This window comes from Sorex araneus, chromosome 2, assembly GCF_027595985.1.
Source record: "Sorex araneus isolate mSorAra2 chromosome 2, mSorAra2.pri, whole genome shotgun sequence".
NCBI classification, from domain to species: domain Eukaryota; kingdom Metazoa; phylum Chordata; class Mammalia; order Eulipotyphla; family Soricidae; genus Sorex; species Sorex araneus.
The window spans coordinates 68569525-68584234 of NC_073303.1; the positions used below are offsets into that span (position 1 = coordinate 68569525).

Here is a 14710-nt window from a genome sequence, read left to right on the forward strand (position 1 = left end):
ATCATCTCACTCCTAGGTGACAAGATAGTCCGGATTCCACCAGGAAAACACTCAGTAGAATCCACGTGTCAGACAGTGGAAGCGCAGAGTCAAGGCCTTCTGGGAGAAGGGGCAACCCACGATGGGGGGAGCCTTGGCCAAAGAAACCCGCCCGTAGCCCAAACCTTACCAGAGTTCAAGATGACAAATGTGTGCGAGAGCCCAGCCCAGCGCCCCCCCTGGGCCCCCGTCTGCTTTGGGCATTGTGTCTCTCTGAGCATCTGTCAGAGCTTGTGGAAGAAACCGGAGTAGGAGCACAGAAGGGGACATTCAGACTTGGCCCTTGCCGCGCGGCCAGCTGCCTTGCTTGGTTTGGCTTCCTTGGACGCGCTTAGACCCATGTGGCAGTCTGGGCCTTGTTTATTTAATGATTTTTCCCTGTTCTCCTCCTTCCGTGGTTTGCTCTCCATTAACATAACAGTGAATAGTCTTCGTGGATAAAGGACTTGCTTCTGTTAGGTGTAGTTTAGAGAACTTAGAGAAGTACTTAACTACCATTTAAGGAGCCTCTGGGTTTGATTGCAAAAACACCCTTTGCCCATATAGATAAGTCATTGGATTTCCTTCAAGCTGAAATGATTATGCTAGTGACTTTTGATTTCTAGGGTAATTCAAGTATCAAAGAGTATGCTTCTCTTTCACGTCTTATTTTAAAGAACTAATTCTTAGGGTCTTAACTGCTGCGCCCCCCATCCCCCCACCCCCTGCCTTGTAATCCCATCAATGGCCAACATCCAGAGACAAAACTGAGCTCCTGGAAGAAAGCAACACAGAGTCTCTTGCCCCCATGCCTGACTGTCACCAGGACCCCTTAGAGGGGGTGGGTTGAATTTCCCTCCCTGCCCCAAGCAGAGTCCTGGCAGCCAAAGACCTTAGGAACCCAGCCACAGCCATGCTCAAGGCCCCTCTCCACACGTTCAGATGAGCCTCATGCATGAAGGAACCGGCAAAGGAACCCAGGTGTGCAGGACCCAGGGCTGAGATCTTCAAGCCTGCTCAGATCGGGACTGGGCCTTTTCCCTCCAGATCCCCCATTTTCCAGTAGCTAGGCGGTCACACCCAGAAACTGCCCCGGTGCCATCAATAGCCAACATTCAGAAATTATTAAACCAAGCTCCCGGAAGCTTATAGCCTAGTTCTCCATCTAGGAGAACCTGGCAAGCTACCAAGAGTTTCCTGCCCACAGTTTCCTGCCTGGCAAACTCCCCGTGGCGTATTCATATGCCAAAACCAGTAACAATGATGGGTCTCATTCTCCTGACCCTGAAAGAGCCTCCAATGTGGCACCATTGGGAAGGACAAGTAAAGAGAAGCTTCTAAAGTCTCAGGGCTAGGACAAATGGAGACATTACTGAGACTGCCCGAGAAATTCCATGGTCAACGGGATGATGATGATGATGATGATGATGATGATGATGATGATGATGATGATGATGAATTCTTAGGGTCAGAGAGAGACCCAAAGGCTAAGATAGTCCCCAAAGCACTACCAAGAGTAAACCCTAGTATCTCTGGTAGGAATTATTGGTGTGGACCCTAAAACACAACTTCCCCAAGACTAGGCAAAAAGTACTTATTGCTGTGCTATGTTAAGCACCAGAGCAGAGGGCTCGGTGAGGAGTTCCTACTCTCCAGGAGTTTACCATGCTATGGACTATTTCATCTTCTAGTATTTCTCATAGAAACTCGGAAAATTTTAAAAGAAAGGAGGAAGCAAATAAGAAATTATTCATATTTCTTCATATTGGTTACCTAAGGCTCAGTGGTAAAGTGCATGCTTGCGTGCGTGAGGCCTGGGTTGGATCCCAGCACTGAAAAAAGATTGTGTGTGTGTGTGTGTGTGTGTGTGTGTGTGCGCGCGCGCGTGCGCTCGAGCGCACACTCAAACCAAGTGTATATGTGACCCTGGTCATCTCAACAACAAAATGGGAGGGACTGTGACTATGGGGGGCGTGGGGGAGGGGAGTAGAATTCACTTTAATCACACACCTCTATTCACTCCCCTTAGCTGCTCGTGCATCCACAGTTCTGACAAGTCCACACTTACTCTCTCCCTTCTTTCAATCCCACTTATTCTCCACCCCGTGGAGACCTGACTCCACCCCACTACTCTGCAGTCTGCTCTGTCAGTGTCCCAGCCACCTGCATGTGCAGCATCCAAGAAATGCTCCCAATTGTCCAGTTGTTCAACACAGTGGCTCACCTCTTTTTTTTTCTTTTTTTTGCTTTTTGGGTCACACCCGGCAATGCACAGGGGTTACTCCGGGCTCTGCACTCAGGAATCACCCCTGGCGGTGCTCAAGGGACCATATGGGATGCTGTGATTCGAACCTGGGTCGGCCATGTGCAAGGCAAACGCCCTACCTGCTGTGCTATTCCTCCATCCCCACAGTGGCTGACCTCTTGCTTCCTGGAATAGCATCATCTTGATCCATATTCCCGGTCCCCACCCTCTCTGCCTCTCCCACTCCCCTGCCTCTGCCGGCTCCTCCCCCACCCCCTCACTCTCCCTATCCCCTCCCCTTCTCTTCCTCCTCCTCCTCTCCCAGTCCTACTCCCTCCTTTCCCCCTTTTTCTGTCACCTTCCCCCTCCCTCCCCTCCCTCTCTCCTCCTTTTCAATTTCCAGCCCGAAATACTGGAAGCTGCAGTGTCTTGGGCTCTCACTTAATCACCTCCCTGCTGTCCCCCCCCCCGCCCCCCGCAGTCTCTGCTAGGCCGAAGTTTTCAATAAACCTTAACCTCCTGGCACCAAATTTATACCTCTGGCTTTTAATCAGGTGTTCTTGAAGTTCCAGGGCCAGGGCCACGCTCCTCACGTCCTACTTGCCATCTCCCTTGGGTACAAAACAGGTGCCTCAAAATCAAGGAACCAGACAGAACCAGTGTTTAGAATTCATCTTGGGGGGTGAGGCAAGGAGGGTCGGTCACAGGGGTCCCACCAGTGATTCTTGGTCTACTGGACTGGCAGCTTAATGCCTGTGGATGTGATTCTCGAACCCTGTGTTCCTAGGAACTGCTCATCCCACCCCAGGAACGCTGGGGCCTAAGACGCCACATTCAGAGGTGCTCCGGGAACCATGTGGGAACCAGAATTAAACTCAGCCAAAGAACACGCCCGGCGTGCACCCTAACTGCTGTTCTTGTTCCCAGCCCTAGAGTTCATCTCTAATACCATCCCTTGAGGGCTGGAGTGATAGTACAGTGGGTAGGAAGTTTGCCTTGCACACAGCCAACCCAGGTTTGATCCGAGACAGGCCATATGCACCTCCAGGAGTAGTTCCTGAGCACTGAGCCAGGAATAACCCCTGAGCATTGCCAGGTGTAGCATGAAGACAGCAACAAACGACCCAAGCATCCCTTGAATCATTTTTCATATTCAGCCCCTCAACATTATTAGACGTGGACCTGTGTCTCATCCTCACTGCCCAACATTCTTCTAAATGGTTGTATTCTCTAACCTGCAACAGCTTCATTTGCTCTCGCCCCATTTGAAGGTTTTTTTTTTTATTTAAGCGGTAAAGGCTATAATGTCCCTCACCTGCTTAAACCCTTTTAGGAGCTGTTCTATTCTCTTATAAAATTCACCTTCGCGTCCAAGGCCTGCGTGCTCCTTCCTCCACTGCCCCGTACCTTCTCTGAGACACATTGCTCTCACTCTCCTGCCTCTCTGCATGTCGAGCCTTTTCCCATATTGAGGCTTTGCGTTAACTCTTCCCTCAACTGGAAAATTCTCGTTCTTTATATGACTGGCTCTTTCCCCAACCTGCAGTTTCTAGCTCAGAAGAAGCTGCATCTCACCTAAAGCAGCCCCGGTCAGCCGCAGTCACCTTCTCCTTTTTCAGACAATCACCAATGATTAGTCTCCCCATCTCTCCCCACAAGAATGTCAGTTCTTGGAAAGGAGCCATTTTCTTTCCTCGTTTTCTATCCCTAGCACCTAGAATATTCCTTGCAGAGGAAGTATTTTGTTTTCAAGAATGAAAGAACATTCTCAGCAGAAAGATTTGAAGTGTATCAGAAAGTGATGTCATCTAACGTGGCTTGATTTCCAGACAGATATTTGGGCTATAGCGTACCTGTAATTTGGATTTGAGTCATTAATTCCCTTAAGTGCAAGCTATTTTTATAGTGTAGTTTTTCTCCTTTTGGTAAATGGGCAGAAAGGATTTCTAGCATGAGAATTTGCTCATGAATGTGGTTTGAATTAAAAAAACACTAAGAACTCCTGTCTGTGAGTGCATCTCTGGGGCTTGGGGCAGGGCCTCGGCTATCCGCTTTACTCATCGTATATTCCACGTGTTTAAATCAGTGGCCTCAGGAAACCATGAAGCCTGGGACGTGTGAATTGTCTTATTCTTTAAACCGTATGTGGCAGTGTTCAGGATCTACTCCTGGCTCTGTGCTCAGAGATCACTCCCGAGGGGTTGGGGCGAGGGGATGTGGGGACCATCTGTGGTGCCAGGGATGAACCCAGGTCAGCCGTGTATAAAGCAGGTGCCTTCCCCACTGTGCTGTTTCTTCAGGCCTTTGACCTGCCCCTTCGGAGTAAGCACAGACCCTCCAGGATTCCATACTTTTAAAATCCCCCGGTCATGGGGCTGGAGCAAAAGCACAGCAGGTAAGGCATTTGCCTTGCACTCAGCCAACCTGGGTTCGATTCCCAGCATCCCATATGGTCCCCCTGAGCACCACCAAAAGTAATTCCTGAGTGCACAAGTCAGGAATAACCCCTGTGTATCACCGGGTGTGACCCAAAAATAAATAAATAAATAAATAAATAAATAAATAAATAAAATCTCCCAGTCTTTGCTTCTTGACTTTCTTCACATCCTCTTCCGGCTCCTCACTGCCCACGGCTACAGGGCGTGGCCTGAGCAGCCCGACGTGCACAGGGTGCAGCCATGGGGGACAGGGCAGAGCTGTGTGTGCTGCCCCCCTGCCCTGAGCCTGGGGGACAGGGGACCGCTGGGCCCACACAGTCCGTCAGGACAGCGGGCTCCTTCTCCTGCTCCAGCAGGCTGAAGCCCCATCTGTCTGCTTAGGGCCTGCAAAGGATGTCGTAGATTCCCAAATGGCAGGACAGAGGTGCCCCACCCCGCTCGTATGCACGGCTTTACACCAGAAGCCACACCTCCCCGAAGTGGTGAGCAGAACTCAAGAGCATCGGGGAATTTGGGTTGCGGGCTGAGGATGTATATTTGCTGTCATTACTCACGCAACCATAATTTCCCGCAATGATGATCAAAGACAGCAAACCTCATCAATGCCACCTGTGACTTTACTCTGCCAGAAATGGATAATTGCCCACCCCATTGTGGTTGAACAGGTGTCGTGAGATGGCATGTGTGTAAAACACCACTTTGAAAGCACAGTGGTTAGACCCACTTCAAGGTCTTGTGTTTTCTTTGTTTCGTTCTGGAACCACACCCAGTGGTGCTCAGGGTTTGCATCTCAGGTGCTCAGGGATTACTCCCACAGTGCTCCAGAGGCCTTAAGAGGTACCAGGAATAGAACCAGGGTCAGCTGCATGCAAGGCAGGGAAAGACCTTAACCTCTGTGCTCTCTCCCCAGCACCAAGACCTCAAGATTTAGTACGTGAAAGAGTACACATGTTACTACAAATCACTTGTATCACTTGTCATCCCGTTGATCTTCTATTTGCTCGAGCAGGCACCAGTAACGTCTCCATTCATCCCCGTCGTGTGCTAGTGTAGCCCAATGGTATCTGCTCACTCCAGGAACACGAAGAGCCTCAAACCATTCAGGGTTTTGATGAAGAAGTCTGACCATCTCATAGGTGGGCAGCCACACGGTTTTTTGACGTCCCGTGACATCCAGTCAGTAACAGCTCTGGTCCAGCGATCGTCTCTAAATTGCATTATGTGTCCGGCCCATCTGATTTTCAATGCCTTGGCCAATGAGACAGCACCCCTGATTCTTGATCGTTAATGGAGATCGGAACTCTGGATTTCTTCTCTCACTTGAGTGAAATGTGATACTCCAAGCATAGCTCTTTCGATTCCTCTTTGGGAGACCCAAATAGCTAATAGCGTTCTCATCGGGCCCAGGTCTCTGAAGCTTTTTGTTATTACAAAAAACTTGTTATTTTCAGAGTAGGAGACTAACACCCAAGAATAGAAGAATAGTAGAAATAAGTACCAGGAGGTTGACTCCATGGCTTGGAGGCTGGCCTCACATTCTGGGGAGAGGCCAACTCAGAGAAGGGATGACCAAGTATAATGCGATCGGAGGCCATGCGGGGGAAGGGTGATGCGGGCTGAATGTGTACTAGAGACTGAACCCAGTGGCCACTCAACACCTCTATTGCAAACCATAACACCTAATTAGAGAGAGAGAACAAAAGGAAATACCCTGCCACGGTAGCAGGTGGGGTGGGGGGAGATGAGATTGGGGAGGGTGGGAGGGATGCTGGGTTTACCGGTGGTGGAGAATGGGCACTGGTGAAGGGATGGGTCCTCAAACTTTGTATGGGGGAAACATGAGCACAAAAATGTATAAATCTGTAACTGTACCCTCACGGTGATTCACTAATTAAAAATAAATAAAATTTTAAAAGAATAAATAAATAAATAAAGTTTGGGGAAGGAAAAAAAAAGAAATGAACACAGAGCCAGAGAGTAAACCTTGAGCCAGGTGTGATCCAAGATGCCAAAAATAAAATGAATTATAGTACTTAAAATAAAAAAAAACCTTGTTATTTTAATAACTGGGTCAGCTGCTTGCTTTTCTTCTAGAATTAAATAATATAAACTCTTGTACCTGCTCTGTGCTCACAAAATGTTGGGTACATTTAGATCACACCTAAATGACACTGTGATTACCTCAGTAGATGTGAACTCAACATTCTAGCAGGGTTCGGTATTTGTGAAGGATGGGGGTGCTCTGACGTCAGCCAGATCCCCGGCAGGGCTCAAATGGTGCGCTCAGCTCTTGATAGTCAAGAGGACGGGAAACGGTTCTAAAGAGAGGGAAATATGTTCAGGTGACAGAAATAATCTTGATGGGTTTTCATTTTAATGGAACTTTTCTCTCTCCTTCCTAGAACTCCATGAAGGTGATGTTTAAATGCCTCTGGAAAAACTGTGGGAAGGTGCTGAGCACTGCAGTGGGAATCCAGAAGCACATCCGGACTATTCATCTCGGGTAAGGCACCCCCCCCTCCGCCTTCAGGCCACCGCCTTCAGAGCCCCACCGCCCATCTCCAGTTCCGCACGCAGTACCGAGACTTGGTCTCTCTCCCTCATCACTATTCGGCCACTGCAGGGAACCAATCCCAAAGTGGCACAGTGGGAAGAATGTGAATCTTAAGGGACAAAGTCTTGTGCTTGGAGAAATACGTGACGGGACACAGGCCTTGCATGGACAGGACCCAGGTTCCATACCCTGCACCTCGTGGTCCCCGAACACCATTCGGAGTGACCCCGAGCACTGAGCTGAGAGTCATCACTGAACTCTGAGATTTGAGCTTGTGGCTTTAAAATCTAAGCCAATAAATCAAGGGGCAGAGACTTCCCGGTTGCCTTACCGAGAGATGTTAAGCAAGTCCCTGATCTGAGTCCCGGTCCCCCCTTGAAATGAAGCTAATCATGTCACCCGTCCTGCAGCTCCCTGTGTGAGGGTCAACAGTGAAGTACATGGGGCTGGGAGACAGAACAGCGCTGAAGGCATTGGCCTTGCGTGCGGCCAGCCCCAGTTCAATCTCCTACACCTGCACACGGTCCCCCTGAGCACAGAGCCAGGGGTAAACCGTGAACACAGTTGGGTGTGGTCAAAAAAGGAAAAAGAAGAGCAATGACAGGGCTGTTTGCCCCCCCCAACCCCTACAAACGTGACCCCGGAGCACTGCCATAATGATGACGATGATGGAAGCAAAGGGAAGGGAAGGGAAGAGCAGGGCTGCCCTGTTCTCCCGTCCTCTCTTGCTCAGCTAAGCCCTCTTCCTGCACAAAACATACTTCTGTGTTATGTGAGACTCTTTCTGAGGAAAGGGCTAACTGAGCCCTCAGAGCCAGAGCCAGGAGGGGCCACATGAGGGGGTGGTGGTTCAGCCGTCTTCACTGGCCGAATCAACGGTCTCAGAGTCGGTCTTACCCTGGCATCTGGGATTGAGTCGGGACCTGGAGAAGTTGTCAGTCATAACCCGTGTGCAGAAAGCAAATTCGCCCCCAAGACCACACCTCCAAACTCTTTACCAAGAGCCTCTTAAGTTGAGAATTAATTATGTGCTCACTTTGTCCAGCTCGAGAGAAATTTAGCAAATGCATCCTTTCTTAAAAGTGGTAGATTATTTTTTTAATTGAATCACAGTCGGATACACAGTTAAAGTTGTTCATGATTGGGCTCAGTCATATATTGTTCCAACACCCGTCCCTTTACCAGTGTACACTTCCACCACCAGTGACCTCAGTTTCCCTCTAGCCAGCCACCCCCACTCACTTTCTCCCTCCCTCCCTCCCTCCCTCTCTCTCCCTCCCTCCCTCCCTCCCTCCCTCTCTCTGTCTCTCTCCCTGTCTCTCTCTCCCTCTCTCTTTCTGTCTCCCTCTCTCTCTCTCTCTCTCTCTCTCTCTCTCTCTCTCTCTCTCTCTCTCTCTCTCTCTCTCTCTCTCTCTCTCTCTCACTTTGGGCGTTATGGTTTGCAGTGCAGATATTGAAAGGTTATCATGTATATCCATTTAACCTACTTCCAACACTCAGTTCTCGTCCAGAGTGACCATTTCTAACTCCCGTTGTCATACTGGTCTTCTAGGGTTTGGACTGGGATTGCACTAAAACAATAGGTCAGATTGACGGGGGGAAACCCTGATGTATTAATCCTGAAAATTTCTTTAAAAGAAATTTTTTTTTTAAATCAACTCTTTCGTTTTTTTACTTGGCACCATGGTTTATAACGCTGGAAAAAAAAGAGCAGGGGGTAGAAAAAAAAGAAAACACACACCGACTCTCCGGCGACTCTGCTGGTGTGGGGCGGGGAGCGGCCAGGACTGACCCTGCGGGCCGGGCCAGGCCTTCCCAGAGGCCAGCGGGCCAGCGCTGCCTCGGGGCCCAGCGTCCCCTGCATCTCCCACGAAATACCCCGCCGAGACACCACAGAACAGAAAGCCCCGGTTCCCGGTTCCGCTCCTGACTCCTCAGGGGAGGAATCCCACCCAGGCACCCCCTCAGGCCCAACCGGCAGGACAGCTCACCGTGAAAACATCTCTGAGTTATTTAAAGGCATACAGAGAACTGCCCCAGACTAAAATGGGGGGGAGGGGGAGGGGGAGGGGTGTTTGTTTTCAAGTCCATCTGCCCAGAAAAATTAAATCCTGTTCAGTACCACGCCAGAACCTAGTCCGTCTGTATGTATCATATAGACTGCGAGTGGCATCACACGTTCCTTTGGGCTCCCAGCTCGAGTGCTCTCACGGCAGGGAGAACTCACAACACACCCACGTTTGCTGGCCTAGGACTCCCTTCTCCCCACACGCTCGAAGTGGCCTGTGAGCTGAGCTTCTCAGCCCTCCCAGCCTGGCTGAGTGCGGCGGCTAAGCGGGGCCTGAGCCCCCACCCCCGCCCCCTGCGCTTCATTCATGAGCTCAGGTTTGTGACCATCAGATGATGTGACATTTGTCACCAGGCGTGGCTTTGGGGGGTGGGAGGAAGCGGAGCACATCAGAGCTCACCGGGAATCTCTCTGGCGTGTTCCAGCCCGGCAGAAAAGGGACCCGATTGGGGCGGATGTTGTAGTACAGCAGTTTCGAACCCCAGACCCCCCATGTGGTCCCTCGAGCCCCGCCAGGAGTGATCCTTGAGCACAAAGCCAGGAGTCAGTCCTGAACATCACCGGGTGTGGCCCTAAAGGCAGAAAGAGTCACCCTGTTGGGGCTGGCCAAGCACGTGGCTAGGATGCACGCCCAGTTGTGCCCAACCTGGCTCTGATCCCCAGCACCGGCTGGTTCCCAGAGCAACACCTGGGGGGCCCGGGTATACCGGCACTTCGGGGCCATCCCGCACTGCTTGGGAGTGCCTTGAACCGTCGGCCTTGGCTGACCGAGAATTGCCAGGGCGACCCCAGGCCTCCTGAGCAGAGAAAGCCTTGAAGATACAAACACAAACACCAAAAACAAACAAAAAAATCAAAAAAAAAAATGAAGTGCTCTGTGTTCTCTCTTTTTTTTTAATCTTTATTTTATTTTATTTGTTTGTTTGTTTGTTTGGGGGTCACACCCGGCAATGCTTAGGGGTTACTCCTGGCTCTGCACTCAGGAATCACTCCCAGCAGTGCTTAGGGTACCATATGGGATGCTGGGGATCGAACCCAGGTCGGCCGTGTGCAAGGCAAACACCCTCCCCTCTGGACTCCCACTCCTGCCCCTCCCTGTGTCCTCTGAAATCTCACTCCGTAAAAAAAATAAAAAAAAATAAAATGAAAAAAAAAGAAATCTCACTCCGCTCTTGCCGACCAGAGTGTTAGAGCGTGGATCCCCATTGCTCCCCGGCTTGGACACAGTCTGCCCCAGGCCTGCGTGTCTGTGAGCAGAACTCGTGGCCGCTGGTGGGCTGGCTTGCCCCTTCCTGGAAAGGAAGTGGGGACAGGAATAGAACAGACGCAGATTCTTCACCGGCTCCCCGGGGTCCTGGACGGCATGTTTGTCAGAGAGCCAAGCTGGGCCAGGCCTGATCGGGCAGCGAGAAACCTCCCCAGACGCCACAGCCTGACAGCTCGGGGGAGATGGAGAGAAGCTGGGACGAGGCACGGATTTGGCCAAGGAGAGGAGGAAAATTTATTTTGGGTCCCATGGAGGAACCGTGAGTAGGAAAACTAGATATTCCAAGCACTTGCTGCTACCGGAGGCATCCGTGACATACCGGGGGCCCCACGGAAGGGGGCCTCTCAGGGCTCTCTGCTCAGTCAGCACGTAAAGACAAGTTGCAGATTTGTACCACTTTTTGCGAAATTAACCAAATGAAAAGTATTTTCAAGGGTATGGACATTTATGTTCCTCAAGACTTTCTATGAAAGAACTCCACTCATTTGTGGAATATAAAATAACATAATATGAGACTGGCGCCCAAGGACAGTAGACACAGGGGCCAGGAATAATGCCCCATAGCTAGAAGCCTGCCTCATGAGCTGGGAGAGAAGGCAGCCGGGATAGAGAAGGGATCACTAAGTCATTGATGGTTGGAGGGATCATTGGGGATGGGAGATCTGTGCTGAGAGTAGATAAAGGACCAAACGTGATGGCCTCTCAGTATCTGTATTGCAAACCATACTGCCCCAAAGTAGAGAGAGAGTATGGGGGAAACTGCCATGGAGGCAGGGGGAGAGTTGGAAAAGGGAGGTATACTGGGGATGTTGGTGGTGGGGAATATGCACTGGTGGAGGGATGGGTGTTTGATTATTGTATGATTGAAACTCAAACATGAAAGCTTGTAACCGTATCTCATGGTGACTAATAAAAAATAAATAAATAAATACAAATTTGTTTTAAAAATTTAAAAAGACTTTCTATGAAAAAATTATTATTTTACATGACCTAGGAAGAAATTTTAAAGCACCAAGACACTTTTCTTGAGAATGGGAGACATGGAGGCCGTCTAACATCGATGCATTTAATAAGTCCTTCGTGCTTATTATGTGCCAGGAGCATGTCTAGGGACTATGTACATGTTCATTTAACCCACACCACAAGCAAAACTCAGATCAACCTCATTTTATCAGCAAAGATCCTGAGGTGAGGAACCCATGAAGAGAACAGGTCAGACACAGGAGGCGCCAGGTTCTGACCCAAGAATCTGGTGCCAGGACTCGTGTCCGCAGCGCCAGCTGCACTTATCCAGTCAGCATTGAACAGATGCCTTCTCTCTGCAGGTACCCTGATGTATAAAAGGACCCAAGATGAACATATCATAGCCCTAGAGAACCAGCTTTAAGGAGAAGATAAAGGATTTTTAAAATTACGGGTGGCCAAAGAGATAGTACCAGGGGAAGACCTCGCCTATGGCCGGCCTCAGTTTGATCCCCACCATGACACATGGTTCCTTTCTTCTGTTTTTTTTTGAATCACCATGAGATACAGCTACACAACTTTCAATATATTAAATACCTATTTCTTTATGCTACTCTTATCTTTCCCACTAGACTTTCAAGTTCATCAGGGAACTCTACTGTCTATGTGCTGTGTGATGTGGAAACTCAGAAGTAGTGCCTAGACATAGTAGATCCCCAGTAAATTGCTGCTGAATGACCAATAGATTGGTTGGTTGATTGGTTAACAGGCTGGTGCTGACACTGCATTCTGTGTTCATGAAGCCACATTGTGAGTCAGTGGGATACACACCAATGTCAATGTGTTAACTGCTTTAAAAGGTTGGGGGTCGGATGTGACTGATCCTGGTTCTATCCCTGCATCACATGTGGTCTCCGAAGCACTACTAGAGTAATCTCTGAGCACAGAACCAGGAGTAAGCCCTGAGCATAGTTAGATGTCGCCCCAAACAAAGAGTGGTTAAGGAGGAGGCCAGAGAGATAGGACAGGGGGTTAGGCGTTTCCCGTGCATGCTGCCAACTCTGGTTCAGTTCCAAGCAATACATATGGTCCCCTGAGCACAGAGCCAGGAATCAGTGCTGAGCACCACCAGGTGTGCTCCAAAAGGTTAAAGAGGAACATACCTAAAAGAAGAGCTTTGGGTTAAGTGCTACAAGAAAGAAGTCCACCTATTGCGGCCACACAACACCTCACACCACACCACACACCTTACCCATACTCTTAAGAGTCCCGCACCACATTTGATGGAGCTCAAAGTAGGAGGCAGCCAATCATAGAGGGAATTTTTTTTTTACAGATGTAGGTATAAAAGCACCGAAGGCTCCACTTCTAACAACATGTTAGTGATCTCTTATAGAAGGGCTCAGTGACCCTTGGGTGGAATACAACAATCCTCACCCTCTTTCCTCTAAGAATACGTTTTTGTAGCATTTTCAGTGGCTTTTCATAACAAACAATACAAAATATAATATTTCAGTTCTGCTTTCGGGCAGGGATTGGGGTTCGGGATGGAAACACCCGAAATATGGTGGTGGGAAGGTGTGATGGTGTGGGATTGGTGCTTGAATATTAAATGTCATGAAATACTGTGAACTACTTTATAAAATAAAAAGAGGAAGAAGAAGAAGAGTGATCCACAAAGAGGAAGCAGCATGCATAACATCTGATAAAATTTGGAGGGCGCGTAGTGTTTTGTGTGATGAGACGGCTGTTGCTCTGTCCTTCCTTAGGCGCGTCGGTGACTCCGACTACAGTGACGGGGAAGAGGACTTCTACTACACGGAGATCAAGCTCAACACAGACTCGGTGGCAGACGGGCTGAGCAGCCTGGCCCCCGTCTCTCCCTCCCAGTCCCTGGCCTCGCCTCCCACTTTCCCCATCCCCGACTCGAGCCGAGCGGACACTCCTTGTGCCAAAACTGAACCGAAGTTGATGACGCCCTTGAGCCGCTCGGCCCCCACCACCCTCTACCTCGTGCACACCGACCACGCTTACCAGGTAACTAGTGGGGGCCCGGAGAGGACCCTCGGGTCCCTAACCCAACCCAGGAACCTTCTGGCCCCTGAGACACTCAGTAGAGAGTAAAGACTTGGTAAAGACTCAGAGAAAAGATTCATTTCTTTTTCTCCTTTTAAGGCCGAGATCTGATACAGGCCAGTGTCTGTGGGCTCTTAGCCTCCCCCCAGTGCTGACCGGAACAGCCCCCATCCCTTAGAGCTTGTTAAAATGATTAAAATCTGGGGCTGGAGCGATAGCACAGCGGGTAGAGCATTTGCCTTGCACACGGCAGACCCGGGCTCGATTCCCAGCATCCCATATGGTCGCCCGAGCACCACCAGGGGTGATTCCTGAGTGCAGAGCCAGGAGTAACCCCTGTGCATCACTGGGTGTGACCCAAAAAGCAAAAAAAAAAAAAAAGATTAAAATCCTTAAGGCTTAATGCCCTTAGAAGAGAGCCTGGTACGCTCTCTGTTGGTTAAGTGAAAAATAGAATGAATGACAAGGTCAGCATGGAAAACCTTTGGCATAATCACAGAATCATCCTGCATGTTAAATCTGGAACTTCATGCCCTGCTTTCTGGATTGGTCACTCACCCTCACAGAGCAGGTCAGGGTTAGGATTCCCTAACTGTGAGGATTCTTCTATAATGATCTCAGCATCACCTAGAAACATGATAAAAACATAAAGTATCTGTCACCCCACACCTGTGGAATCTGAGCTTGGAAACCTGCAGTTTGCAATGTAACAGACCTCCAGGTAATTCTGATATCCATTCTCGGGTCTGGTAGGACCTTACAGTCGGAAAATACAGGACATGGCTGAAACTCCTTTCCCCCCCCAGAAACCATGAACTCTTTAGAAGATGATTTGTTTTTCAATAAATTTCATTACCTTCTTATTTTAAGAAAATATCTTACTCACCAGTCTCAAGGACCCGATGCAATATATTTTCAGTCTCCTTTAAAGTAAAAGCCAAGGGTCACACGATAGTGCAGCAGGTATGGCATTTGCCTTGTGTGCGGCTGACCTGGGTTTGATAAGCAGCATTAAATGTGTCCCCTGAGCCCCACCAGAAATGATCACTGAGAACTACCAAGTGTACAACAACCCTCCCCC

At 49.5% G+C, this 14710-nt stretch overlaps 1 protein-coding gene across 1 annotated transcript in view; it reads left to right on the forward strand.

Moving 5' to 3' along the window:
- The window catches only part of ZNF704 (zinc finger protein 704), a 214449-nt gene that overhangs the window by 178978 nt on the left and 20761 nt on the right, over positions 1-14710 (forward strand). Inside the window, exons 5-6 of the mRNA XM_055124927.1 lie at positions 7104-7204; positions 13323-13590. Of these exons, the coding sequence (XP_054980902.1) occupies positions 7104-7204; positions 13323-13590 (369 nt within the window). The remainder of the gene's footprint in view (positions 1-7103; positions 7205-13322; positions 13591-14710) is intronic.